At 63.2% G+C, this 26,805-nt stretch overlaps 2 protein-coding genes across 9 annotated transcripts; both read right to left on the bottom strand.

Annotated features, from left to right (window-relative positions):
• Positions 1 to 59: 59 nt before the first annotated feature.
• Positions 60 to 16,178, bottom strand: CYTH1 (cytohesin 1). 5 transcript variants are annotated; one of them, XM_069032296.1, is made up of 13 exons: positions 16,137 to 16,178; positions 7,484 to 7,566; positions 6,677 to 6,741; positions 5,930 to 5,996; positions 5,628 to 5,746; positions 5,238 to 5,318; positions 5,030 to 5,142; positions 4,811 to 4,959; positions 4,587 to 4,698; positions 2,114 to 2,190; positions 1,944 to 2,015; positions 1,456 to 1,610; positions 60 to 1,245 (listed from the first exon to the last, which is right to left on the bottom strand). In XM_069032296.1, exons 1-13 carry the CDS (start codon positions 16,162 to 16,164, stop codon positions 1,167 to 1,169), a joined length of 1,200 nt encoding a protein of 399 aa, XP_068888397.1. In that variant the 5' UTR covers positions 16,165 to 16,178; the 3' UTR covers positions 60 to 1,166. The 5 variants fall into 5 exon arrangements, with proteins under 5 accessions (XP_068888397.1, XP_068888396.1, XP_068888398.1 ...); XM_069032295.1 differs by lacking the exon at positions 16,137 to 16,178 and adding an exon at positions 12,264 to 12,495; XM_069032297.1 differs by lacking the exon at positions 16,137 to 16,178 and adding an exon at positions 10,090 to 10,325.
• A 169-nt stretch (positions 16,179 to 16,347) lies between these two features.
• USP36 (ubiquitin specific peptidase 36) lies at positions 16,348 to 26,447 on the bottom strand. Of its 4 annotated transcripts, none has more exons than XM_069032716.1 (20): positions 26,358 to 26,447; positions 25,706 to 25,994; positions 25,414 to 25,638; positions 24,592 to 24,702; positions 24,222 to 24,324; positions 23,529 to 23,596; positions 23,058 to 23,128; positions 22,634 to 22,716; positions 22,190 to 22,310; positions 21,772 to 21,912; positions 21,339 to 21,439; positions 20,976 to 21,114; positions 20,092 to 20,757; positions 19,399 to 19,502; positions 18,550 to 19,047; positions 18,160 to 18,302; positions 17,592 to 17,756; positions 17,204 to 17,319; positions 16,981 to 17,113; positions 16,348 to 16,892 (listed from the first exon to the last, which is right to left on the bottom strand). In XM_069032716.1, exons 1-20 carry the CDS (start codon positions 26,358 to 26,360, stop codon positions 16,888 to 16,890), a joined length of 3,285 nt encoding a protein of 1,094 aa, XP_068888817.1. In that variant the 5' UTR covers positions 26,361 to 26,447; the 3' UTR covers positions 16,348 to 16,887. The 4 variants fall into 4 exon arrangements, with proteins under 4 accessions (XP_068888817.1, XP_068888816.1, XP_068888818.1 ...); XM_069032715.1 differs by having other exon boundaries at positions 18,550 to 19,188; XM_069032717.1 differs by lacking the exons at positions 25,414 to 25,638; positions 25,706 to 25,994; positions 26,358 to 26,447 and adding an exon at positions 25,317 to 25,406 and having other exon boundaries at positions 18,550 to 19,188.
• Positions 26,448 to 26,805: the final 358 nt, after the last annotated feature.

Below are 26,805 nucleotides of genomic sequence, written 5' to 3' on the forward strand. Positions count from 1 at the left end.
CAGTGGCAGGGGACTCGTGTCTGCCCCAAGCTGCACAGAGCACAGGAGGCCACGCGAAGCGCGGTGGAAGTGTTTATTTGCTGCTGATCTTCAGCACTAGTTTACAAGGCCATGGCAAATTAAAAAAAAAAAAAAAAAAAGGTTAGAATAAAAAATCCTGCCCCCCCGCCCCACTCCTGTGAGGCCTCTGCACTGAACCACCCACATACAAAATAATCTACAAGGAGAAAACTATACAGGAGTATTTACACCTCTGATAAATAGACTAATACTGATCCAGACGCCTCCAGACCGTGCGTGGCGATGGGGACAGGACAAGACACAGGTGACTGTGAGGCAGAGAGGTGGGGGCCACAGCCCCCACCCAGCCAGATCCCCACCAGCAGCCATGCCAAGGGCAGGCTCCAGCTCTGGGCGTGTCCCACCCTGGCACCATGCTACCCTGGCACCAGGGCTGCGACACAAGGATGCGCTGGGGCAATGCCACCCAGTGCCCCCACATCCAAGCCACAACCCCCACGGCTGGGTGAGGGCACATCTCTGCCCTGCGTGGCACCACTGCTCATCACAGCGGTGACAGTCCCTACCCTTCATCCCTCCTGTGTCTGTGGGGACCATTCCAGTGCAGGGGGCGGCTGGCAGGGTCCAAGGCAGCAGTGTGGGACAGACCCAGGCCCGCTACAACGAGGGCTGGGAGCTGTATCTCTGCAGGGCATCCCTGGGGCTGGCACTCTGCACCCCAGCACCTGTGGCACCCCAAAACCGCCAGCCGCTCACCAGGAGCTGCTCCCCCTCCTGACAGGACATCCCAAGAGTGTCTGAACATGGGTGCTGGGGGGACCCAGTGCCATGTGGCCGCAGGCTTCCTGGGGGTCAGAGGCAGGGAGGGTGCCCGTGGTGCTGAGGGCAGGGCTCCCAGGGGTGCTGTGTTCCAGCTTGAGCCTGTGAAGATGCTGTCCAGCGATGCGGCAGTGATGGGGGGCCAGAACCACTGAGATGCCCGTGCCCCTTCCCTCCCCCCACAGTAAAGAAATGGCAAAGCTGAAGCTGGGCCCTGGGCCTCGAGGGCCAGCCTGCAGCATGGCCCCTGCCCCACAGGCCCCCATGATGGGGGGACGCTTGGTCCGCTACAGGGGCATGCTGGCCTTGCAGGGCCAGTCTGGCTCCTAGTGCCTCTTGGTGGAGGAGACCTTCTTCTTCCTGGCAGCCAGCATCTCGTAGAAGGGGTCCCGGCTGATGGCTGCCCTGGCAGGGGAACAAGGGCTGGATCAGGCCAAACTGCTGCAGTGACGGGTGTGACCTGCCAGGCCTGGCCTTGGGCACGTCCCTTTATATCCCTGGGAAAGTTTTCTTCCCCCATCCTTGCAGGATGCCCTGTGAAGCACTGTCCCCTCTGAGAGCAGCAGGTAGGTCCCTGCTGTGCCCCTGCCCCCTCATGCTCCTCCAAGCACTCACTTGATGCACTTGATCCACTCCTCCTTCTCCTCAGGCGTGGGGGCAGAGATGCGATACACGGTGTGGTTCCCCTCCACCACACGCCCATCTGCCTCCGTCTTGCAGGCCTTGATCACCTGGTCCTTGTTGTCAGGGATGTAGAGCTCAAAGCAGTTCTGGGAGGGAGAGACCACTCAGAGACAGCCCCCACTTCCAAAGGGGACCCCAGACTGGGAGGGAAAAGGCAGAGCTACGCACCCCTGGCACAGCCACCCCGGCATGGCAGAGAGGGACAGGCCCATTGTGATGGTCACCCCCTGGCCCCGCATGTGCCCCTGCGGTGACCAGCCCCAGATCTGCACCCAGCCACTGTGATGGTGAAGGCAGTGACCACTCTGGGGCCCCCTGTCTCTCCTCGGGACATCTCAGGGTCCTGAAACACCTCCCAGCTTCTCCTGCCCAAGCCAAAGCTGCCCCCAAACCCCAGAGGACACTGCCACAGCACTCACGGGCTTCTTTGAGTCCTCCACCTCACGGATGCTCAGGTTCTCCAGGGGGATGATACCACGGGGCTCCTTATCCTGGTGCGGCCAAGCAGAGGTTTAGCAGTGGGATGGACACCCCCAGTCCAGCCCCCTCCCTGCCCCAGCTCAGCTCATCCTGCACAGAGCCCACTCACCGTTGTGTACTCAAAGTAGTAAAGGCAGTTGTCGGTCAGGATGAACCAGCGCCGCTTCCACGTCTTCACCCTGCCTCCTGGGAGCAGAGAGGGACAGTCGGGCACAGCCCTGCCGAGCACAGCCGGGCACACGGCAGCTCGGCAGCGCAGGAGCCGCATGGACACACAGGCTCCAGCAGCAGCACAGAGCCCGGGCAGACACACAGAGCCAAGCAGAGCCAGGCAGCGGCGGGCAGCAGCAGCAGGCAGCACACACCGCACCGAGCCAGAGCCAGAGCAGGAAGCGGACGGATGAGGATGGAGGCGAGGGCGGGAGTGCCAGGCTGGGAGTGCTGTGGCTGTTCCCACCCAAACACAGATTCAGCACAGCTAGAGGAAACTGCGGCCAGGCAGCTCCCTGGGAGGACACAGAGACTTTCTGTCCACACTGACCATGGTCCCCCTCATCCTGGAGCCCAGGCAAGGCAGAATCCAAGGCCATGGCCAAGCTCCACAGCTGCCACCGCAGCGGGAGAAGCTGGTCCCTGGGCATACGCCCCGCTCACCCCCGGGCCCAGCTCCCCTCCACCGCAGCCATTGCAGCAGTGCTGAATGCGGGACGAGCACCCACCCTTGCAGGCTGGATCCAGCAAGGATACGAGGAGCCACGGTGTACACTGGGGGTCCAGCTCCTCTCCTTCCCATGCCAGGAAGGCCCTGTGGCCCCTGCTCCCCTGGGCAAGCTGGCAGCCCACCCCTGTCCCTGCCCCACAGCAGTTCTGAGGGCCAGCACCACTGCTCCCAGACACCTCGGGGTGCAGGCATTGGAGCAGTGCTGATGCACTCCTGGGGACTGCTGTGAGCCCTTAGCACAGCACAGGGTACCACGCAGACAGATCCTGCCTGCTCCCATCCAGCTCCATGCACTTGGCACGCCCTAACCACCCGTGCACAGGCTGGGGCCCTTCTTGAGGAGACCCCAAGCCTGTCCCCATCCCTTGTGGCACCGAAGGCGAAGACCCATTGGCCAGGCTGAGCTGTCTGCGGACATGGCGATGCACAGCCGGGCAGGTGGCAAGGTGCCACTGTGGCCCCGTCCTCCACCGGGGTGGCAGAGGGGGCCGCAGGCCTTGGGGAGCGTGCGGCATCGGCAGGGCCGGCAGCCCACGTCCCTGCCTGGAGGTAGAGAGGGGCTGTCCTGCAGCAGGCGAGGTCCCTGGGCGGTGTGGGGTTAGCAGCAGCAGCAGCAGCAATGAGACTCATCACCAGCAATTAAAAACGCAAAGGAACGAAGCCCCAGCAGTGTGAGCAGAGCAGGGAAGAGGGGTACGTACCTCCTGGAGTTGGGGGCAAGGAAAGGAAGAGCCAAAATCATGGAAACATATAAATGAGGGAGAAAAGAAAATTAAAAAAAAAAAAAGGGAAAAAACTAAAAAGAGGAACCCCAAAGCCCCCCCCTTGCCCTGCAGGTCAGTGGGGCCGGGCTGCAGCAGGGAAGCTGTGAGGGGTTGGGCCAGAGGCAGGGCCGTGGGGGCTTGACTGCCCTGGCTCACTGTGGCTCTGTGGGATGGGGCTCCTTGGCTGCTGGGTACAGGGCCTGGTTCCCTCCACCCCATGGCTGATAGGCAAGGTCCTTCCCTGCTCCCCATGGGGTCCATGGCCACTTTGCTGCCTCTCTGCCACCCCACTCGTGGTGCCAACCTGAACTTGGGTGCACAGGGCCCCTCCAGTCAGGGACAGGAGAGCCTGGGGCTGTCCTGCGTTCCCCCAGCCCAGGGAAGGGAGCAGGCAGCTCTTGCTCTCTCCTCCCAAGGGGATGGCCATGTACCAGGAGTTCTGACCCCAGCCAGAACCCCGGGGAAACGCCCCACTGGACCTGATCCTGCCAACACCCATCCCCCCTCGCTAAACCCAGGCAGAGGATTCCCCAGAGGTGCCAAGAAGAGAAGCCACAGGAGCCAGGGCGCGGAGGGCTCCGGCTGTGGAGCCGGGCGGTGCAGCAGGGATGCCATGCATGCTGCCTGCATGTGGAGCCGGGATGCGGAGGTGATAATGCTGTGAGAAGGTGAGGCAGGGGCTGTCTGTGGTATGGAGGGGGGACACACGCAGCCTGGGGCAGCTCGCCGCTCACTCCCGGGGCCTGCTCCAACACACCCTGCTGTGACTCAGTGACCTGAAGGGCCTCGAGGTCTCTGTGCTCTGACACCAGACCCTGGTACCAGCTCTGCACCCCAGGGGCTTGCCCAACCTAGAGGCAGAATCCCCCAGGACACCCACCCAGCCGCTCTGCAGGGCCTCATCAGCTCTGAGTCCGCTCCCGCTGCCCAGCCAAGGGAAGATGGAAGGCTGGATGTACAGATGCCTTTTCTGTGAAGGCTGTGCCTCTCTGCAGCCTCCTCACGCTCTGAAGAGCCAGGCCAGCAGGAGAGGTGTGGGAAGCCCAGGGGCATTGTGCCCTGGGGACAGCCTGCCCTCCCTTGCTGCTGGCACTCACCGAGCTTCAGAAGCCAGCCCTCCCGGTCGGGGTTGAAGAAGGTGTGGGTGAGGTCGTTGCCATCATCCTCAGGGATTTTGAAAGGCTCATTCTTGATGCTCTCGTACAGATTCTAGTACAGTGATACGGAATCAGCTCTGCTCTGCCCTGGAGCCCTGCAGTGGGCCTTGCTCTGAGCCAGCTTTGCAGCCCTGGCCCTGGCCCTTCCACACCCTGGCCCTCACCTGGAGCAGCTCCTCAGGCAGGTCCCCCCCATCATTGATGCCGCGGTTCATGGCAATGAATCGCTCTGCCGTGGGCTTGTCCTTCACATTGGGATTGTGCAGGCTCGTGTTCAGCATGATGATGGCAAAGGACAGCACGTAGCAGGTGTCTGCAGGGGCAGAGGGGAAAGTCAACTGTGTGGCAGGATGCCAGGGAGACCATCTGGGATGGGTGCTCACCTGTGGACTGGAAGACACCAGGGTTGCACTGGCAGTACCGCTGGGCAAAGGCCTCCATCATCCGGTCAATCTTCTGCGCCTCCCCCGGCAGCCGGAAGCTCCACAGGAACTGCCTGTGGAGAGAGAGCGAGTCGTGGTGCTGATTTGGGGGCTCCATGGTCCCCCACCATCCCCAATGGGCCACGCTCAGCTCCCAGCCCTTACTCACCGCAGGGCCTGCACAAGGTTGAGGTCAGTGAATTCATGCAGCTCCACGAAGGCATGCAGGACTTGGATGTTGAACTCATCCCTGTGGGAACAAAGACAGAGCACGAGGGATGCATGATCAGCAATCCTGTGACTGCTGGGTGGCTCCACTGTCCCTGCCCTACTCCAGACTCTACTCATTCATGGGGGAAAGCTGCAGCTACCCCCTGCTTGAGCCCTGGTCTGGTCTGCACAAATCAGCCACTTACAAGTGCCAGCTGTGAATTGAATCCTCCCAGCACCCCAGGTACCCCCACGCGGCTGCCCTGTGAGCTCAGCGCTGCAGTGTCAGATCTCTCAGGTGGCAGGACAGGAGCCCAGAACACCCCCAGGAAACCTGAGCCCAGAGCACCTCTCGCCCAGGTAGTCGCCAATGGCTGTCTTGTTGAGGCCCTCTCCCTTGTACAGGAACTGAGCGATGTCCTCACATGTGTTCTTCAGCAGGTCGTTCTCGATCAGGAACTGGATTCCCTGGAGTGGTGCAAGAGAGGTGTTTCGAGGTCTGTGTCTGCCCCCGCCAGCTTGCCCCCTGACTGCCAGCCCCTGCCCTGGCTGCTGGCTCTGCCCCAGCCCCAGGAACCTGGACTGGGAGGTGGCAGAGCCCTGCACACCCCCAGAGGCTGGTAACCAGCCCTGCTCCCCATCCCACACTACCTTCTTGGGATCCATGTTGAACTTCTTCCTGCCCATGGCCACCTGCTTGTTCCTCTGCATGTTTTTCCTGCAAGGCATGAAGCAGCTCTGAGCATCCAGCAGGGCCCCACTGCCTCTGTCCAGCCCCTGGGGCAGTGCACTGTGGGGAGGGTCAGCCTGGACCGAGGAGAGCCAGGCCCCCATGCTGGACCCATGCAGGGCAAAGCCAACACACTGCTCCGTGTCTGCCCCACGCCATGGCCTGGGGCTGCCCACAGCCTGCCAGGCCCCAGAACAGAGCGGGGCTGCCGTACCACGTCCTTGGGGTCACCCTGAGCAGAGGGGGTGCAGGCACAGCATCTGTCAGGTCACCCAGACACGGAGAGGCTTGGGCAGGCTGGCTGTGGCAGGGCTCTGGGGAGAGCAGTGGGGCTGGCAGAAGGGGACAGTCTTCATGCCCCAGTGGGTAACTGGGAATGGTGCTGGGAGTCGGCTCCCACCGGCTGCTGGGACCCCCCTAATCCTGGCTGGCACTGACTGCACCAGCTCAGAATAACAAAGCCCGCCAGTGGCTGTGGCCAGACAGAGGGGCTGGGGCTTGGAAAAATAGACCTGGGAGCAGCAGATCAGCCTGGGATCCTGCTCCCAGGAGCTCAGAGCGCCTGGGAAAGCTGCTCACACCAGTACTCGTGGGCCAGGGCTCAGCTGCCCTTGGCTCCTGCACAGCGTAGGCGAGCCCGAGGGGGCTCCATGGTGCTGGGGACTCACCTCTCCTCCGTGGAGCCCAGGTTCTCAATCTCATTCGTCACTTCTGCTATCTCATCCTTCAGGCGCTATGGGGAGAGGGGGCACTGAGACAAGGAGGTGCCTCCCCCACAAACCCTCCAGCCCCCAGCCCTGGAGACAACCCCATTCCCCCAAGAGGCCCTGCAGCCCCTCCTTCCTTCCCTCCCTTCTTTCCCCCACCCCCAAGCGCTGCCCAGGGGCTGAACCCGCTCAGAGGGCACTGGTGGTGGGGCTGGCTGCTCCCCGCGGCTAATCCCTGCAGCATTGCCGTGTTCCCAGCATGCAGGAAGGAAGAGATTCGGAGGTTAACAAAATTACCCCTAATCCCTTCAGATCATGCCCAGCATATGGCAGTAATTAGCCTCTGCTGCCTTAATCAGGGACACAACTGACAGTGTCCCAGATGAGCCCTGACCTCACAGGCATTTGCCAGGGCAGTGGCCTGGCCCAGAGACATGGTCCCTGCCCGTGCCAGCCAAGGGCTGGCACGGAGACTGTGCCCCAGGGAATGGCACAACTGCACAGCCTGGAGCTCTGCAGGGCACAGGAAAAGACATGGCTGCTTTGGCAGGGCAAGGATGGCTAGCTGCCACTTGGGATCACATCCCAGCTGGGACCCTCTCCCTGTCCCCAGAGCCCCTTGGAGGCAGAGCTGTGGGGCAGCAACATGAGGGATCCTGGATGGGGCTCCAGGGACCCTGCCAGTGACACGGGCAGGGACACTGTCCCCTGCCACCCAGACTGCTGTCTCTGGGACAGGGGGATTGTGTGGGCCCCTTGGCATCACACCTGTATGTCAGCCAGCAGCTCCTGCTTTCGGCGGCGGATGTTCTCCAGCTCCTGGCACTCCTCTGGGGTCAGGTCACTGGGCACTGAGCAGAGACACGATCAGGTCAGCATGTGTGGTCCTGGGAATCAGGCCCGCCAGGCTCCTGGCACAGCCTCTGCTCCCAGCCAGCAGATGTGGGCTGGGTGGAGGCAGAACGTGCAGGTGCCAGGCAGCAGGAGGAGCTGGGCTGGCGAGCAGCATCCCAAGCCCCACACAGAGGCCAAGTGGCACCAATGGCATGAAAGGAATTTGAGGGCCAGGGCATCTGCTCATTCAGACTATGGCAGCTGCAGAGAACCAACACGGCCCCAGATCACTTCCAGCGCTGCTTCTGCCAGCCCTGGCCCTGCTGCCCCCCCAGGTGCCATTTCACTCTGCTCTACCCCAACTGGGCTGCTGTGGGTGCCCATTCTGGTCCGTGCCATGGCTGGGCAGCTCTGCTGTGCCTTGCAGCACAGGCTCCACGTCGACCTGCAGCCCTGCAGGTTGTTCTGCTGCACCAGGTCAGCCCCAAACATAAACCAGTTCCTGGCCATCCTTGCAGCTCCCCCTACAGTGGATTCATTATTCTGGGGCAGAGCCTGGAGCTGGTGCATCCTCCAGACAGATCTCACCTGCACACCGTGACATCTACACCTTGCTGTCACCCTGGGGAGCCAGACACCCCCTCTCCAACACCATCTCTGAGGCTCAAGCCCAGGGCCGCCACACGGTCCCCTTGCTCCAGGAACATTCCTAGTGCTCCTTGGCACGTGACCTCCTTGCTTCACGGTGACAAGGTATCCCATTCCTGTTCCCTCCAGTCCCCAAGGTCACCTGCCCCTTTCAAGAGTGCTCTGAGCCCTCCTACTATGCCCATGTCTCCCACCTCTGCCAGTGGGTTCTGTGTGTTGTACCAAGGTCGCCCACAAGGACACCAAAGCACCATCCCTCTAGAGCACTGTCCCCAAGGGAGGTGGCAGCAGGATCTGCCAGCTCAGCTCTTGTGTCACCCCCACCTCCCACCCTGGGGTGCTGGGAACAGGCTGTCTGTAGGGCTGTCACCATCCTCCCCTGCCCCAAGCATTACCCTTTGACCCACTGAGGTCCCATGTGCCACCATGTAAACACAGGCTCCCAGCCACCGCTGCCACCAGCCCAGACTCACCAGAGTGTTCCCAGCTCAGTCCTGCCCCATGCCACTGCCCAGACACCACGTGCCTTTGGACCAGCACCGTCCTCAGCTGTGCATTGATTCTCCCCACACTGCTGCTGCCTTAGTAGGGAGCTCCCTGGGTGACAGCAACCCTGCACCCTGAATCTCTGAGCTCAGCACTTCCCCGGCTCTGCTCTGGGGTCTGACAAGCTTCCTCCTTCACAACTCCTTGTTGCCAAGGCTGAGGCACCTCGGCTTGCGACACTGTCCCTCAGACACTACGCCAACACTTCCCAATACTTTCAGTCTCCCACGTCAGGAAGCCTGAACCAGACAAGTCAGCTCGTGGCACCGGGTTAAAAGTTACTTACAGTACCAGACTGTGCTGATGCATCCCAGCCCCTTCCACATGCCCCAGCGCCATTCCCACTGGCACCAGCCCCACACTGCCGGGCCCCAAGGCTCCCAGCAAGCCCATGCTTGCTGCAGGAGGGATGAGCTGCGTCACACTCCCATAAGACACAGAAGCCCCCAAATCCCTGGGCTGCTGCATGCGCCAAAGGACCCTCCTGCCTAGCTGCAGGACCCTCTTGTCCAGCTGCCGGACCCCCCCACCTGGCCGCAGGGAAAGTCAAATTCGTGCTACGGCTGGAGCTGGCCTCAGCTCTGCCTCTTCCTGCCCACCTGGGAGTGGGTAGGGGTTCCAGCGGGGGTCCCAGTGGCCCCGGGATAAGCGTGGTGCAGGACGAGACTCTGCAGGGCAGCAGGGACGGCGGCAGGGCTGTTCCAGAGCCCCGGAAGGTCCCTCCCCGGTGGAGGCTGAGCACTCGTGACAAGCAGCCCAGCCATGTCAGCAGCAGCCAGAGGAAGAGAAACCCCAGACGCAGGAGCTTTTCTGGGGAAGGAAGGCGGCATTAACCCTTCGCTGTCTCTGCACAGCAACTGCCCTGTAGAGCCCCAGTGAGCCTGGCCGCAGGCAGAGCAGTGCCGGGGGACGGGAGGCTGGAACAGACACTTCCCCTGGCTTCAGCCTGGCATAGAAGTCACACAGCGACCCACCACACTGCGGGATCCCAGCATGGTTGATCCCAGCGCCTCCCCCCACAGGAGGGAAGCACAGGAAGCTGGGGGTTCCCACGGCTCCTGCAGCAGCAGGAGGACCTGAGGAACCTGCCCACGGGCAGCAAGGGCCGCCAGCAGGATTCGTCCCTCTGTCTCGGGCTCTGGGCTCACTGGGGCCTCGGCAGCAATCGCGGTACATGCCCCCTCCGCACCTCGCCCCAGGCAAAGCCCCTCGGCGCAGGGCCCTGCTTGCCCCGTCCCCTGTCCTACCGCTGCCCGGGGCCCGCAGCAGGGCTGGCGGCAGGGAAACGGGGCAGACACGGAGCCACCGGCCCCTCTCCCGGCCCCCCGCGCCCCGGCCCGGCTCACCGTTGCCCTCTGCCCTGAGCACCATCCTGCCAGGGTCTTCCCCCCGGCCCCGGTGGCCGTGCCCGAGCTGCCAGGGGCTCTGCAGCAGCGCTGCCGTGCCGGGTGCGGACACCTGCAGCCCCGGTGCTTCCGCGGTGACTCAGGGCCGCGGTACCAACGAGTTCCGGGGCCTCTTGGGCGTCACCGCGGCCTCGCCGAGAGCCAGGACCAGCAACACCCTGTTCCTGCCGCCATGAGCCAGAGCCGCCAGCACCTTAACGCCTGTGCTCCCGGCTGGGTGGGAAATGGGGCGCCAGGGCCCTGCTCCCCCTCCTTGGCTCAGGGCCGGTGGACGCGATGTGCTGGGGTCCCAGCCAGGCAGGCCCTGGGCTGGCCCAGCCCTTCCTTCCTCGGGGCCTGCCAGGACACTCGACCGGGTACATCTTGAGCTCACTGCGCAGTGCCGGGGTCCCCACCCTTCCCCTCCAGCAGCTGGGCCCCCACACGCCAGCAGACCCCCGGCCCTGCAGCTCCCCCCGTCTCTGCCAGACCTCCCCACTGCAGGTCCAGGGCCTGTGCTGGCTGTGGGGACCACTGGTGCCTGCTCCCCTCCATGGCATCTCCCACAGCTGGCTGGGACAAGAACGGGGATCAGGAGAAGGGCTAGGAGCCATGCCAGTCCCCACGCGATGTTGTTCCCCACTGCCTCACCCCCTTACTACGAGGTGTCTGTAGGGACCCCATTGCTCCGTGCAGGACCCCCGTGTGAGGGTCCGGGCGCTGCGGGGCCGTGCCTGCAGCAGGAACGACCCCAGCACGTCCCTGTCCCCATCAGTCGCCTGGAGAGGCTGTGTCAGCCTCGGCTGCTTTGACTCAGCTAAATCCTGCTCAGCAGCACGAGATGGAGACACGGCACCCAGAATGACAGCTACGGAGTAAGGGGAGAGTGGGCTTCAGAAGCCTCAGGGTGTCCTTCGGCCCCCTGAGCTGCAGCAGCAGCTGCCAGCCCTGCTGCCGGCCCACGCTGTACCACACCAGAGGGGCAACAGCCCTGGGGTCAGGCAGACCATGGGGATGAGCCCAGGGTCTCTGCATGCTGCTCGTGGGTGCTGTTACCCACTGTGGCCCTTGGTGGGATCCCATGGGGCCCCCAGAAACATCCTGCCTGTCTCCTCATACCACATCCTGTTTTCACCATGGCCGCGTGTGCACCCTGGGTTGCGTCAGCCCCATCCTTCCCCACCGACAGCTGAGGTGCATCAGCAGGAGGGTTTCGGGACAGGCAGCTCCGGGACAGGCCCTCCTAGGCTGCTGAACCCTGTGCCCAGAACACTCTTCTGCTTTTGTGCAGCCCTCCCCATCACCCCATCAGCCCCGCTTCCCTGACCCAGAGCCCACCAGGGAACTCCCTCTACAGCCACTGCCTCGCTCCTAGTGGCTCGAGGCTCCACCATTCCCACACACAGACCCCCAGCCTCTGGCATGGCTGGGTGAGCACTGGCTCAACCATGTCCACAGGCACTGTGCAGGTGCAAGGAATGCAGCCAGGCAGGCATCTCACCTGCTCTCGGCACTGCTTACGGTGCCAGGCCTTGAGAGGAGCAGAGCCCCAGCTGCTCGGCCACAGGGCTGGCTGAGGAGGTCCCGCAACCCCCTGCCCGACTGTGCAGCCGCCCTGCTGGGCAGGAACCAGCAGATAGCAGCAGGTCACACAGGGGGCTGACCTTCAGCACACCCACAGCGCAGCAGGAGCTGGGCTTTCCCACACAGAATTCCCTTTGGAGAGTGCCGCCCTCCTCTCTGTAGCCACAAGCACTTGTGAAGGAGCGCTTACACATCCTCTGGGGGAGGGCAGGACATGCCATGGCCATGCTGCACTGCCTGCAACCTCCCAGCCGCCACCACTGGCTCCTGAACATCCCCGTCCCAGCGCCGCACCAGCCCCAGCACAGGGCAATGCCAGGCAAGGGGCCTGGTGCCCGTCCATCCTGCAGGGGCTCAGTGCTTGTGGAGGCCTGAGCCTGGGAAGGCCGGCAGAGGAAGGAGGCGGTGAGACAGCGAGGACACTTTGTGCTGCTGTCAGCAGGAGCCATATGGAGCCGGAGCCATATGGAGCCGGAGCCATGGGCACCGCCATGTCTGCTGGGGGATGGGAACCCCGCGGCACAGAGGGGAGGGGGGCACGCAGTGCCTACCTGCCTTGGCAGCCACCGAGGGGCAGAGGAATGCCTGGAAACTGGAGGCGCAGAGCTCGCTGACTGTCCCCATGCTGTGGGGGTCCCACGCAGGATGCCACCAGCTCCGAGAGGGCAAGGCAGGGACAGGCAGAGGTCAGGCAGGAGCAGACAGAGGCCAGGCAGGTGCACGTGGCTGGGCAGTGGGCTCCCCAGTACTAAGCAGGTACCCAGTACCTGGGGCAGCTCCTCAGTACTGTGGGGCAGGGTGCAAGCAGGGGAGCCGGAGCACTCCCGGTTCTGTCTGGAGCTGGCTCTGGTAGGGGAGCTCCAGCCGCAGGAGCCCACGCGCCAGCCCCAGCCAATCCTCGCCGCACCGGCACACCAGTCCGTGCCACTGCCAGAGCCCCAGCGGGTGGCTCAAAGCCACTCAGAGGATGAGGAGTTTAGGAACTCCCCAGCAGCCCCCCTGCCCAGGCTGCTTGCCCCCCGGCAGTCCCCTTGCCCCCGCGGGGGGCCGGCAGCGGGGTATTTTTAGAGTGGTTTTATCCCTCCGTATTAGAGCATTAAGCATCAGGAGCTGGCGGTCGCGTAGCAACGAGCGCTGCATGCGGGAAGGTGCACCCGGAGAAGCGCGGCGGTGCGAGCGTGGGGGTGCCACCACGGCCCCCGCTCCTGGGGCACAGGGCCCGGGTCCCAACCCTGACCCAGCCTGACAGGCTCAGCCAGCCAGCATGAGCAGACAGCAAGCCCTGGTCATGCCCCAGAGGAACTGCCCTCTCTGCTGTGGCCCTGGTGTGTGGGGGGTTCCTGCAGCAGGAACCGAGGGGCCTTGTCCTGGGATCCCAGGCTGGGGGACAGCTGTGGAGCTGGGGAAATGCGCAACCCTCCCACCCTCCAACCCCACAGGCGCCGAGCAAACCCAAACCGGACCGACAGCTCCTTTCCTCAAAGCAGGAGTGATCTTGAGCACAGGGCATGGCCATGAGTAATAAACCCCAGGGCCTGTCAGGGCAGGAGCAGCTCGACAGCTCTGCTCACCCACCCCTGCAACCACTGGGATCGCTGAGCCAGGAGTAACTTGAGCAGGGCAGGCAGAAGCCCAGACAGGGTGGTGGGGAAGGGCACCCTGGCAGGCAGGAGCAGTCCCTGATCCTGGGAGCAGTGTGACTGCAGACAGGAGGAGAGACAGTGGAGAAGGGCAGCTGATGGGGCTGCGAGGGCAGCCAGGCACTCACTGCTATGACTGACCGTCTGTTTTCAACACCACTTCCCTTTTCCTGGGGGACCAGAGCAGTGGTTGCAACATCACTGGGAGGCAAAAGGGCAACGAAGGGAGCTGGGGGCACAGGGGAGGCTGAACTGGGCATGTGCTGTACTGGTCTGGGCCTGGACTGGCATCTGGAGAACCCCCGGTGTGACACAGGCACGGGGGTGCTCTGACTGGGATGAGGCAAGGCCAGGTGGCATCTCCCGCACGGAGTGACCCGGATGCCTGGCTCTGTCCTTGCACCCTGTCTGGGTGAGGTGGGGCATTTACAAACCATAGCTACAGCCCTGACACGATTGCAAGTGTCAGCAGCAGGGCTCATTGTTCTCTGCCCCAAAACACCTCAGGAGAGGAACTGGACAACTGCCTCTGCCTGAGCCCCTGGCTCTGCTCTCCAAGCCTGGTGCTATCCCTGCACTATCTCTCTGCCTTTGACCCGGGCATCCACCCCTGAGCTCTGTAGAAGAGTTGCTCCCCAAGCTGGGCCCAGCAACTTGCCCAGGCTCACCCCATACTGTGCAAGGAAAGGGGCTAGGGCATCAGCAGCAGCTCCCACAGCAGTGTTCCTTGGCACAGAGGGACATGCCATGGTACCAGGATGCCTCCGAAACAGCTAAGCCTGTGCCAAAGGGCTGTCAGCACCCACTGGCAAAACAGGACTTTGCAGGCTGGTGGCAAGGAGGGCAGGGACTACCTGGGTGAACCAGCCTGCTGCAGACCTGGCAGCCCACCCTCCTCTCAGCCCACCCTCCTCTGGGGATCCCCCACACCTTGCTCAGCCCACCCTGCGATCACACACCCATCCCGCCCCAGACAGCGAGGCCCCCCAGGCACAAGCTGCTTTGCTACAGGCTGCATCAACCCTGCTTAGAGAAATCCCTTAATCCCCAGGCCAGAGTCAGCGGTAATCCCCTGGGTGCAGCGGGATTACCAGCACTGCCCACTTCCCCTCTCCCTGGGGCCAGGCCTGAGCCGTGACAGGCCCCAGCTCAGGACACGGTGCCAGGACAGGACTGTGCTCCCCACATCCTCTCACCGGTGCTGCAGCTTGGCAAGGCAGGAGCAGCCAGGACGGTTCCCTGCCAAGATACCTCCTCCCCACGGTCCAGAGGCGCTTGACCCACACCACTGCTCTCGGTCAGTTCCGGTCTGGGATGGGTTCAGTCTTGCCGCTGTCCCCAGGGTGAGGTGCTGGGAAGGGGGTGGGAGTGCAGCCCCACACCCTGGCAGGAGCAGGGGGAGCACACATCTGTGCTGCCAGCTGCTCGCCCCGGGATTTGCTCTCTGCTGAGGCAGACGGCTGAAGAGAGGCCGTGAGCCGTGGGGCAGACACTGGCGTCAGCACAATCCCACCAGAAAGAGAATCCCCGTCGGCTCCCACCATGCTACAGCCTCAGCAGAACGTCCTTTGCTAAACCAACTCAGCGTAGGGGCTTCAGGGCAGCTGTGGGTTGTGCTGCCCCCAGCACAGGAACAGTGGCAGGGGTTGGAGGTGGCTGTGCCACTCCCTGCATCCGGCGGGATGAGCGGGTCATTTCTGATGCTGACAGATGACCCGGGATGTCTTCCAGGTGATTCTGGGAAGCAACGAGAGGCCGCTCACAGCGCTCTCCTGCTAATGGGCTCTATCTGACAACACCCGAGCCAGGCCGCAGCCGCTGGCACCTTCCTTATCTTACACACTGAAGTCCTCGAAGCCAAGCACAGTCATTTCTGGGGTGGAACAGCAGCTCCTCATCGGCTGCGTCGCACAGCTGGGCAGGAAACCGACCCGTGAACCAGCACTGCTGGCAGTGGCACTTCGCTGGCACCAGCTGCTCCCAGGAAGAATGGTCACCAGCACGGCTCCAGCACTGGGGCCGTAGCCTCAGATCTCACCCAGATTCCAGTCTCCCCTCAGCAAAGACCCCGCTCAAGGCAAAACCACCTGCCTGGGACAAAGCAGGCATAGGCAGGGTCTCCCTGCACAGTCCCGGTCTTCAGCACCGGGAGGGAACGCTCTGCGGGCACGGAGGACGGAGGGAAGCGGGAGGAAAATGAAAATGCACGGGCATGAGAGGGGAGATCTTGCAACCCCTGAAGCCACCATGGCCCGCCCTGGGAGCGGGTCAAGGGCATACGACGGGGGCTGCCGAAGCCGGGGGGTTGTGACATTCAGCAGGCGCCATCGAGGCGAACCTGTCCTGAGCTCTGCGGGGCCGGGACTCGGCAGTGCCGTGGGAGCACCTGAGCAAAGTGCGAGCGGAAGGTGTGCGGGCAGCGAGTCACGGAGCTCCCACGGCAGTGCCGGCGCTCCGGGGAGGGCAGCCCCGCGGCTCGCCCGCCCCCCGCGCTGCCGGCAGGCACCAGGGGCCAGTTCCTCCGCGCTTTCTCCGCCGCCGCACGCACGATGCCGCGAAGGCCGCGGCCGCTCTGTCACTTGCGGGCGCAGGTCCCGCCGCCGCCAAGTCCCCGCCCGTCCGGGAGCCACCGCCCCCGGTCTCGCACCTGGGAGCGGCCCGGCCCGAACGCGCCCGCCCGGGAGAATCGCCCCCGCCCACCGCGGACCACGGGCTACCCCAGCGCCTCGTCCCGGGCCAGGTGGGTGTCCCAGAGCCCCCCGCCCACCCCCAGCCCGCACTGACCGCAGCCGCCGCCCTCCTCCTCCTCCATCCCGCCGCCGCCGCCGCTCCAGCCCCGCCCGCGTGACGAGCGCGCCGCAGCCGCCACGGCCGGCACCACGTGACACGGGAGGGGCGGAGCCGCGCCGGCCCCGCCCCCCGCCGGCCCCGCCCCCCGCGCCGGTGGCCCCCCCCCCTCCGCTCGCCCCTCGCGATCGCAGCCGAGCACGGCCCATTGACAAAGACCGGCATTTATTCCATTCAGTCCTTCAATGCCCGTAGCCCCGGCGGCAGCGCTCCGGCCCCGCAGGGATCCCCCCGGTGCCCCCCGCGCCAGCGCGGGGCCGGGCCGGGCCGGCGGGGGGGCGCGGGGGAGGCTTCCAATGCAGCTCGTTCAGGGGATGGGGGTCAGAGAGGGAGAGAAGTAGGGGAAGGTGAGGGTCGGTAACGCTGGGAAGGGGAGGCACAGGAACATGGAGCAACAGGGACAGGCTTGAGGCACTTGCCAGGAGCCCCCACAGGTGCAGGCTGGGGGAAGGAGGGGAAGAGGCACGGAGAAGCTGATGAGGAGCCTGGCCGAGGCAGGCTGGAGGCAAGGCAGTGTGGGCAGGCTCCTCTGCAGCTGGAAAAGCAGCTCCCTGAACGAAAAGGCACAAGCCCAGGGCTGCGGCTGCATTCCCTCCACTCTGAGCATGGTCCACCAACAGCTCCCAGGACGGTGCTGTCCCAGGTCCTTGATCTGGGACTGCTCCCTGAGCAGTCGGGGATGCAGATTTCAACCTGTGAGGCAAAGAGCAGTGTCAGCCCCCACCAGGTTGCCACCCCCTCTCTCTGCCCCCCCGGCTCGCTGTGCCCCTGGCTTGCTTACCTGAGAGCCGGTGGCCCAGGCTGGCCATCTTGGCAGGATGTGACATCAACCAGAAATTGCGCTTGTTCTGCAACTTCTGGAATGGATTTGAGTCTCTCCTCCGCTCCTGCTTCATCTTCTTCATTTTCTTTACCTGTGCAGAGGCAGGACAGCACTTGGGTCAGAGTGCAGAGGCCCCAGCCTCCTCCCACCTCCCCCAGCCCAGCATGTGGCCAGCACCCACCTTTCCTTTGTCAAACTCCTCGTCCCACTCATCAATGATGGTCTTGCTTTGGGCCAGTGCTGTGTCCCGAATGGCATCCTGGCTCACGGCTGAAATCTCACCCTGCCAGGTTAAGACTGCAGAGCAGCCAAGTCAGCAGAAGCACCAGGCTGTGCCCCACTGCACCCCCTTGCACCAGGCCACCCCCAGGCCCAAGGCTGGAGCCCTGTGCTCCAGCTCCCCACCCTGTGCCACCCCTGACAGGCCCATGGCTGGGTGCACCTGCCTGGTTCCAGGAGCACACCTGCCTGCACTGGGGTGGGAAGAGCTCAGAGGGCTCTGCCCCCATCCAGGGCTTGCAGCAGGGGGGCTGCACAGCTGTTTGCCCATCCAGGTGAGCCAGGATTACCTTGTTTGCCATAAGCCTTGTCCAAGGAATTCTGGAGCAGCTGGCCCACCACGCTGGACTCCTGGCCCTCAGGGGCTGTGCCAGCCCAATTGCCAGCCACAGGGCTCAGAGCAGCCAGGGAGCATCTCTCATCCCCAGTCTGTTTGTCACTGGCGCCTGCTGCAACTGCAGAAACATGCAGGGTAAGAATGGGCCAGGGGAGCACGAGGAGCTACCATACCCCTTCTCTCCAAGGCAGATCTCATCCCAGGAGACACTGCTTGGACAGACAGGGTCCTGATCGGTGAGGGTGTTTGGGCACACAAGTGCCAGCCCTGGGGTTAAATCAAGGAGCCTGTCCCTACTTCCTCCTCCAGGGCACAGGCAAGGGCTCCTGGGCTCCCCCCAGGAGCAGCAGGCAGGCCTGGGACAGGGCAGCCCAGGACAGGGGGCAGGACCACAGGCACCGCCAGGCAGCTGTGGGACCAGCAAGCACTGGGGATGGCCCAGCAGCGCTCCAAGGGGGTTCTAGGGCAGACAAGCAGATGGCTTGACCCTGCCAGGCACCAGACAGGGCACAAGGTCACACCTGGGCTGCTGGTGGTGGTGGCAGGGACAGTGTTGGCAGCCAGGCTGCTGAGGCTTTCCATCCACTTGCGCTTGCGGTGCTTGTGCTCTCCAGCCTCCACACTCTGATGTGTCTCACAGGGCTCTGGCTCGGTTGTCCTGGAGCTGGGGAAGGCAGCAGAGTCAGCTCACTCCAGCCAGAGCAGAGTGGGAGAGTCTCAGGCAATGTCTTGGGGCAATGGGGCCCAGGGACACCCGCACTGCACTCAGGGAGGGGTGAACCCACCCCCAGCAAGTGGGTGCTTCAGCCAGACCCCTGCTGAGGTGCATCCCACCTGCAGAAAGATGAGAAGCCCCTGACCACAGTGCAGGGAGCCTGACCTCAGGTTCTCACATGCCCCTCGTCCCTCACCTGTCTGAAGACAGCATCCCAGAGCTGCACTCCTCAGTCTTCTTCAAGGGCCTGTCTTTGCTCCTGTTCTTCTTTTTCTTCTTCTTCCTCTTGAGGGGGAAAGTTGGCTCCATGCCCAGGTCAATACTGGGCTCTGGCTTGGGCCCACTCTTCATGTCCTGACAGACCGGACCATGGCTGAGACCCTTGTCTGACACCTCCTTCCCCATGAAGGACATCAAGTCCCCTGGAGAGACAATTTTCTTCCTGGGGGACCTGGAGTCTTTATCAATGAAGTCCTTCTGAGAGCCAATGCTCTCCTTCTTGGGGAGCCTGGAGCCTTTGTCCTTGAAGCCCTCTGGAGAAACAATTCTCTCCTTCTTGGGGGGACTAGAGACTTCATCCACGTCCTTCACGGCCACAGCACAAGGGCTCCTGTCTGTGCTACGATGTTTCCTCTTCCGACGCTTCTTTCTGAAGGAACCCTCTGGTTCTACCTGGCCAGATCCCGTGTCCCTGCTGCCAGGAAGAAGGTGGTGTGAAGTGTGGGCAGTGGAACCATGGGTCAGCAGGGAGGCTGGGAGCTGAGTGGGCAAGTTGAGCACGAAGCTGAAGGCAGACTTTTCAGGATTCGGTAGTTCAAGAGCAGATGAGGACAGGCTGAAGGATAGGAAAAGATGCTGATCTAAAAGCCCAGAAGTCCCTCTCTTCCTCCTTCCCCTGAGGTGCAGAAGCACAACATCCAGCTGCTGCCATCTCGTCCACAAAATCGGAATCAGATTCAAGGCCACACAGATACCCCATGGAGCACCCAAGGCTGTCACTGGCCTTCCTGCCATGTGGGAGCCTGGCAGCAATGGCACTGCTTACCTGGACTTGCCCAGAGGCCTAGGAGTGGAGGCAGGAGGGGTGGTGTCTGAGGGCTGGGGTTGTGCTTGGTGGTCACTCATGCTCACCTTCTGAGAGGGTTTGCCCTGCAGTTATTGACATAAATAAAAACTTGGTGGTCTAACGTAGAGGTTTCCATGAGCCAAGAGAAAAAGGGGAGCCCAGAGAAAGGGGAGGAGAACAGACACAGACAGGGGCAGGGAAGTGGGGGGTGGGAGAATCAGAAGTGTGTTCAGTTAGAAGAGCAAAGGAAAAAAGGAAGGAAAGAAATTTAAAGACCTGGAACCCCAGTGCACCCTCCCGAGCCCACACACTGCCTGTGGAGGAGGCACACCCACACCCTCCTGCTGTGGCATCACCCCCTGCCACTGGCCCCAGGGGACACGCGACCCCACGAAGGTGCCAAGGCCACCCCATGCAGGGACTGGCGCAGTCACCCCTCTGTCCCAGGCAAGGGGGCAGGAGCCATCCCCTGCATCACTCAGAGACGTGGACAACAGCAGGGCCTGGTCCCACACCTCGACCCGGAGACGGGGCAGAGCAGCCACCATAGCCCTGGGTTAGGAGCTGGGAGGGCTCTCCCCAGCCACGCCTGGTCAGCAGTAGCCCTACACAGCCTCAGTTCAGAAGGCACAGGATGTCGAGCGGAGTCTCTGGGCAGAAGCTCAGACTCACCTTTTTGGCTGAGAGCACTGGTTTCTTGGCCAGCAGTGGTGACGTGGTGCTGCCCCACTCCTGTGTGGCGCTGCCCAGCGGGGAGGGTTTCACAGTGGCTGTCCTGGAGCTTTTGGGGGCAGCCAGGACAGAGTCTTTAGGGACAGCCGGCTTGGTGCCAGGGCCAGAAGGGAGGTGGGGGCCAGAGTCCCTTCCCTGAGAGGTGCAGAAGCTGCTGGAATTGCTCTTGGCCTTGTGGGTGTCCTTGGCCAGCTGCCCTACTCTGCTGCCATGGGAATCCTTCTTCAGGGTCCTGGTCATCGCCCCACAGCCACTGGGTTCCTGACTGGACTTCAGCAGCTTGGATGAGGTAGGTGGCTTCTCGCTGTCTGGGCCCTGTGTGGGCAGCCCTGCTTTGGCCCCGCTTACAGTGCTGGTGACATGGAAGCCTGCTCTGGGCATGCCAGGTGTCTGCAGCTTCTTGGGCCTCTGGACTGTGTCATAGGCCAGGGGTGTGGCCTCGTGGGTGGCTTTGTGCGGCAGTTTGGATGATGGGGTCTGAGGGAGTAGCTTTGACAGAGCAATTCCGTTTGTCAGCTTTAACCCCATCCCAGGAGAGCTGCGGGCAACAGGGACTCCAACATCACCTGGGCCTGGCAGCCCCTTCCCCAGCAGCTTGTCTTGTTTCTAGACAAGGAGAAAGAGAGAAGTTCAGTGAGGAGAGTCAAGGAGCCACAGATACAGTGATACTGGCCCTCCCCATGTGCAGCCAGGATCCCTGGGTTCAGCAGGATCAGGATCCCTCCTGTACAACACCCTCCCACTCCATCCATCTCCCGGCATGGCTGCAGCCCCCTGTGCCCATGGAGCAGCAGCTCCTGGGAGCACCAACCTTCAGGACTCACCAGGCCCACTGGTGGCACAGACGGGGTCCCGTTAATTGCAGTTTTCTTCATTTGCTTCGAGTCACTGCCAGTGCAGCTGGGCAGGCTGAAGGCAGCCTTGGTCATAGGCCCTGCTGAGCTCTTCCTGGGGCAGCTGAGCCTGGGGAGGGCAAAGCGCAGGCATCAGCCGTGGGGGTGTGGGTGAGCAGCAGACACACACGAGGGAGGGGAGCTGGAGGCTCTGAGGAAGTGAGGTGCTACAGCAAACCACGACAAGGGGCTGGACCGCTCCCTGCCACCCCCTCCCCGAGCCAGCACACGCACGGGGCGTTGGGGCTGCTTGGCCGGGGCAGGCAGGCCAGGAGGCACAGGCTGCTCTCTTACCTCAGGTAGAACAGCACATAGGCCTGCTGGTTGAGAACCACCTTGATGTTGCTGGGGTGGACCTCATGGTCATTCATTCGATACCACTGCCCATTGCTGGCCTGTGGAAGGAGAAGACAGAATGTGGTCAGGCTGTGTCCAAGGAGAACAGGGTCAGGCTCTGGCCAGGGACCCTCCTGGCCTGCAGAGCAGCACGAACAGCACCCGTCGTCAGAGCTCCCCTCCCCAAAACCCACAGATGGCCCAGGGGCTCTGTCAGGGCAGACCTTCACGTTTCCTGCAGCAGGGCACAGTTTATGCCCCATGTCCAGTGTGCCACACCTCCACACCACCCACCCTGCCAAGCACCCTCCTCTCTGCACCCTACAGGGACCCACAAGCACCTACCAGGCCCCAGCCCAGACAAGGTGCCAAGAGAGCATCCCAGGCTCACCTTCACATAGCAGAAGTAGTGCCCTGCATTGCAGCTGTACCCAGAGTGCACCAGCACCGCATAGAGTCCATATGTGACAGGATCACCCTTGGGCTCAGACATGTAAGGGCGGATGTCCAAGAACTCAGGGTATCCCACATCCTGTGGAAAGAAGATGTCTCAAAAGCTGGCATGGCTTTCTTGCCAGAGCAAGAGCAGCTCTGCTGTGCTACGAGTCCCATCTCTCTCTCTCTCTCGAGGGGATGTGTCCTCCCCAGGCAGAGACTGCAGTGAGGAAGATGTCAGGATGAGTCCAACTTCCCCCACAGAGAGCAGTGGGGAATGACTGCAGGACTGCACCAGGACCACCTCCCACCCTGCTTGGGGGCAGGACCTTGGGCCAGGACACAGCCCTGGTTGTGGATAGCTGAGTACTCACCTTGGTGATTTTCCTTCCACCTGAAGAGCTGCAACTGCCAAAGCGTTTCAGTGAAATCGTGAGAACATTGGAGGCTCGGTGGATGGTGAAGCGTTTGCTGGCCGACACTTTCTTCCTGCACCTGCCCAGGAAAAGCTCAAGCTATTCAAGCTGTTCCAACATCCAGACAACTGCCCGCCCTGGCCACACAGCAATGGCCAACCCGAAGGGAATGGTGCTGCTGACACCAGGTACTGCTCCAGAGACCTCATGGCCATGCCCGCTGGCCCAGGTCTTCCTTGGAAGACGAGAGAGCTGAGGAGCAGCAGGCTTCATCACAGGCTTCAATGGCCCTGTACCTCATGGTTTAGTCACAGAGCAGGTACAGAAGCCCTCCCACATTGTGGCAGCCTTCCCACCAGCACACCAGTGGACACCATCCTGCCCCCAGCACCCCACACTCACATGCTACACCTGTAAGCGTTGTCCCCACCCAGCTGCTCTGGCTTCACAAACAGCTCCAAGGCCCGCACGACGTTTGCGGCTCGCTGCAAGGACAGGGCGGACGTCAGGGCACGAGCGGCCTGTCCACACCACAGCCCCACTCCCTACCCCAGGCACTGGCACACAGCACAGGGCTGCAGGCTGCCCCAAAGTCCTGAGCCTGCCCCTGGTGTGGTGGCTGCTCTGCCCCCCAGCACTGCCGAGCCTGTACGGAGGAGTCGTGGCTCATGCTTGGGCAACAGGCACTGCTCCGTGAGACAGGGAAGGAAGCACAACAGCAGGAGCTGCTTCCCTCCTGCCAGCACTGTCTGCAGGTTAAGGAGCCTCAGAGCAGGAACCTCCCCCTCAAGAGCAGAGACTCCCATCCCCAACCCTGCAGCAGTACCTCGACCTCCAGTGTCACGTCCAAGTAAGGGTCATAGGTATCCGAGACAGTCTTGCACTCCAAACATTTCACTGCAATACGAAGAGCCATGAGCACACCCTGGCACAACACCAGCACCTGCCACACCCCAGCACAGACAGCTGCAGTGTCCCCCCAATACAGGTTTGGGCTCTGGGATGTGAGCACCAGGATTCACGGCCTTGTGGGGAGGAGGGCTGGCAAATCCACTACGTGTTGGGAAGCAGGTGTTGTCAGATAGCTGGGAACACGGGTCCCTTTGCTGGTGGCAATGAGCTGGGGACCCACCGCTTGGGTCCCACAGTCAATGGCTTTTCCCATTGCCACCACAGAGGTCACAACCCACAAGTACTGCAGGACTGACTGACTGTGGCTCTGGGTAAGTTACACATGCTAAGCCATTTTCCAAAGGGTTTTACTGCCCAGGCCCACGCCCAGACTGCCAGTACTCACCACGGGACCGCAGGTAACCACCGAAGATCTGGTGAACCAGAGTTGTGGCCTGGGTCTGGCGATCCAACCTACACAGAGACATCAGCACCAGATCTCACACTGCAACAGCCACCCCTGTCGGACCCCTCAGGACAGCCCCCCTCCACGTTCTGGCCAGCAGCCAGGCTGTGGAGCTCCAGGAGCAGTGGGAAGCCGCAGCCCCTGCCAGGCTGCTCTCTCTGTGTCGCAGCCGAGGGATGACACCAGGCTCCAACACACACCTTCCTCTCAAAGAAGCAGAAGCTCCTGGTTGGAGCTCAGAGCCGGGTGCTGAGAGCAGAGGCAGTGCTTCCCAGGACAAAGGGCCTGGGGGAAGCTGCCCTTCCACAGCCACAGGGCTGGGGCTGAGCTAGGAAGTAGGCCTGTATCCCTCAGCAACTGGGACGCGATCCCAACCTGTAGCAGCCTCAGGATTTGGGGGCAGGACTGGAGCTATGCTGAGGTGGAGGAGTCAGCAGAAGGTGAACAACAGCCCAGAGCCATGTCCCTGAGGGGCAGAGAGCTGGACCCCACACCCAAGGCCCCTGGAGTCAGAACCTCCCCACAATAAGGCTGACCTGGGGCACATGTTCATTCCACAGTCCACTCCCGTGAGTGCAGGGGACCAGCAAGGGAACAGCAAAGAGCAGTGATGGGCCATCAGGCCCCACATACTTGGTGTAGCCATTCAGGCAGGCCTTCTGCATGGCATCGATGGTGTAACGCAGGAACTCGTGTGCATCCTCCTGCCTGCCGAAGCGCAAGTTATGGGAAATCTCTGCAAGAGAGGGAGGACTTAGCACGTGTTGCAACAGATGCCATCCCTCCCTGCCTTCCCTGGGGCAAGGACTCTGGGGTTCGAGTCCCCTCAACCCAAACCAGATGTCAGACTCATGTCACAGAGGAAGCCCCTGGCAGCCCAAGAAGTCTCCAGGCACCCTGAGGCTCCATGAGTCATCTCAGTGGAGCTGTTTGCCAAAACATGCCCCAATCCCAATAGTTCTGCTCCCACATTAGTCATGGGTGGGGGGGCAGCCCTCCTTACTCTTGAGGTCTCGGATGATGGAGAGTGGCTTTATTGCATTGCCGCTGTTGGCAAAAGCCTGTATCGTGTGGTTTTGCATAGTGCATATCATGCAGAAGCTTCCATGGGCACCTGGAGCAGGAGAGATGACACGATGTTGGGGACAAACCCAGGAGAGATGGAGGCAGTACAGGGGATCTCTGGTCCAACACAGCTCAGCCATGCTCAGTTTTCCCTTTGAGCTCAATGCTCCAGGACATGGGGACCAGCCCATGCCATCCCAGCTGGTACAGCCCACCACAGGACCAGCCACGGCAGCTCCCCAGATGAGACAACATTCACGTGGATAGAAAACAGGTCCCAGGTATGCACTGGACAAGCCCATAGGTTGGCCCTAAGGGGCAGATCCCACTGGCAGTCCTATGGGTGGGACTGCAAGCCCTGTGTGCTCCCTGTGGTGACAGCTCAGAGCAGGGCCTGCCACACTGCTCTTCTGCAGTCCCCACAGTCACGGGCTATTCAGGACCCCCCAGCCCAGCCCCAAAGAAGCCAGCAGGCCCCATTGGGCACATCTTAGTCCTGGCTACACCCAGCAGAGACAGTCGCCCCAGAGACAAAGATGCCAAGATAGGAACACTGCTACAGCCAGGAAAAGTGAGTAGGACCCAGGAACCGACTCTTGACAGAGAAACAGGCAGAAAGGAGCAGAGCAGGGAAGGTGCATCCTGATATCTGCACTCCCTCACCAGAGCCAGGCACAGAGGTGCCGACCGCAGCACTGTGAGCAGGACAGGCAGACGCTGCTCCTCCCTCCCGGCCCCCTGAACCGGGGTCCCCACTCACAGGTGCGTCCGTGTTCCCGGGAGAGCAGGTAGTTGGTGAGTGGCGGCGTGTACGTCAGGCACTGCAGCGCCGAGTTCAGGAAGCAGGTATTCCCCAGGTTACTCAGCCCGGCGCCCACACGGTGGACCCGCTCCCACTTCATGGAGAGGCGCTGGGCTGGGAAGAGCACCTTCTGCGGCGCGGGGATGCCATCACCCGCGGCCGCTGGCAGGGCACGGCTGTGGCCTGTGGGGAGCAGAGGGTCAGCCAGGGGTAGGAGCACGGGGAGGCTCCCTTCACTCTCTCCACTTACCTTGGGGGTTCTGCGGCCTCTCCGGAAGGCTGCCGGTGATGCCGAGAGGGCGGCCGAGGGCCTCGGCTCCAATGTGCTCGTACTTGTCCCGCAGGTGCTCCAGCTGCCCGGCCAGGCCGCGGCGGGCGGGCGCGAACTCGATGCGCTGCTGCAGCACGGAGCGGGCGGCGGCGGCCAGCGGCCGGCCCAGCTCCGCCGCCGCCTCCCGCCGCCCCGGCTCCAGCGCCTCCCGCAGCTTCTCCGCGATCATCGCCGTGGGCGGCCGGCTCGGCGGGCCCGGCGGCCGCGGCTGCAGAGAGGGAGGGAAGGGGCGACTGAGCGGAGGGCACAGGCCCGGCACGGCCCTCTCCGCCGCGTTCCGGCTCTCAGAGCAATCGGCCGCCTCCACGGCCCCGCCGCCACCCGCCACGGCCCCGCCGCCACCCGCCACGGCCCCCTCAGCGGCTGGCCCACCCACCGCCCGCCGCCACCCGCGGCCCCGAGCGCCGTCGCCGCGCGGCCCCGGCCCGGCCGCCGCCATATGCGGCCCTGCCGGTCCCGGCGCTCCGCTCCCCACGGGCGGCCCCGTCGGCAGGGCAGACGAGCGCGGCGGAACCGGGGCGCAGGTCCCAGCGTCCCCAGGCCCGTCCCGCCCGGTCCCGGCAGCGCTCACCATCCGGGTCCCGCCGCACGCACGTGTCGCCGCACCGCCACTCGCCCGCCGCCGGCACAAACCCCTTCCGCGCCGGCCCTGCGGGGCGGCTCCGCTCCGCCTCTGCGCGGCCGCGGTGGCTCGCTCGGCACGGCCCGAGCCGCGTCCGCTCCGCCCCCTTGTTCGGAAGAGCCAACGGAGAGACGAGCTCCGCCCGCCCGCCGCGAGTCCCGGCGCGGACGGGGGCGGGACGCGGCTGCCGGGGCAAAGGCGGCCGGTGACGCCGCTCCCGCAGCGGACGGTCCCACGAGGAGACGTTTCCACGCGGGACCGGCCACGATGCGCTGGTGCGCGGCCCCTTCGTGCCCCGGTCCCGTCTCCTCTGGCCCCGGCCCCGGCCCGTCCCTGAGTCACGGCCCCGCCCCGGTCCCGCTCCCGTCTGCTGCCGGTCCCGCCGGCATCTGAAGGC

Source organism: Aphelocoma coerulescens, chromosome 18 (assembly GCF_041296385.1).
Source record: "Aphelocoma coerulescens isolate FSJ_1873_10779 chromosome 18, UR_Acoe_1.0, whole genome shotgun sequence".
NCBI classification, from domain to species: Eukaryota; Metazoa; Chordata; class Aves; order Passeriformes; family Corvidae; genus Aphelocoma; species Aphelocoma coerulescens.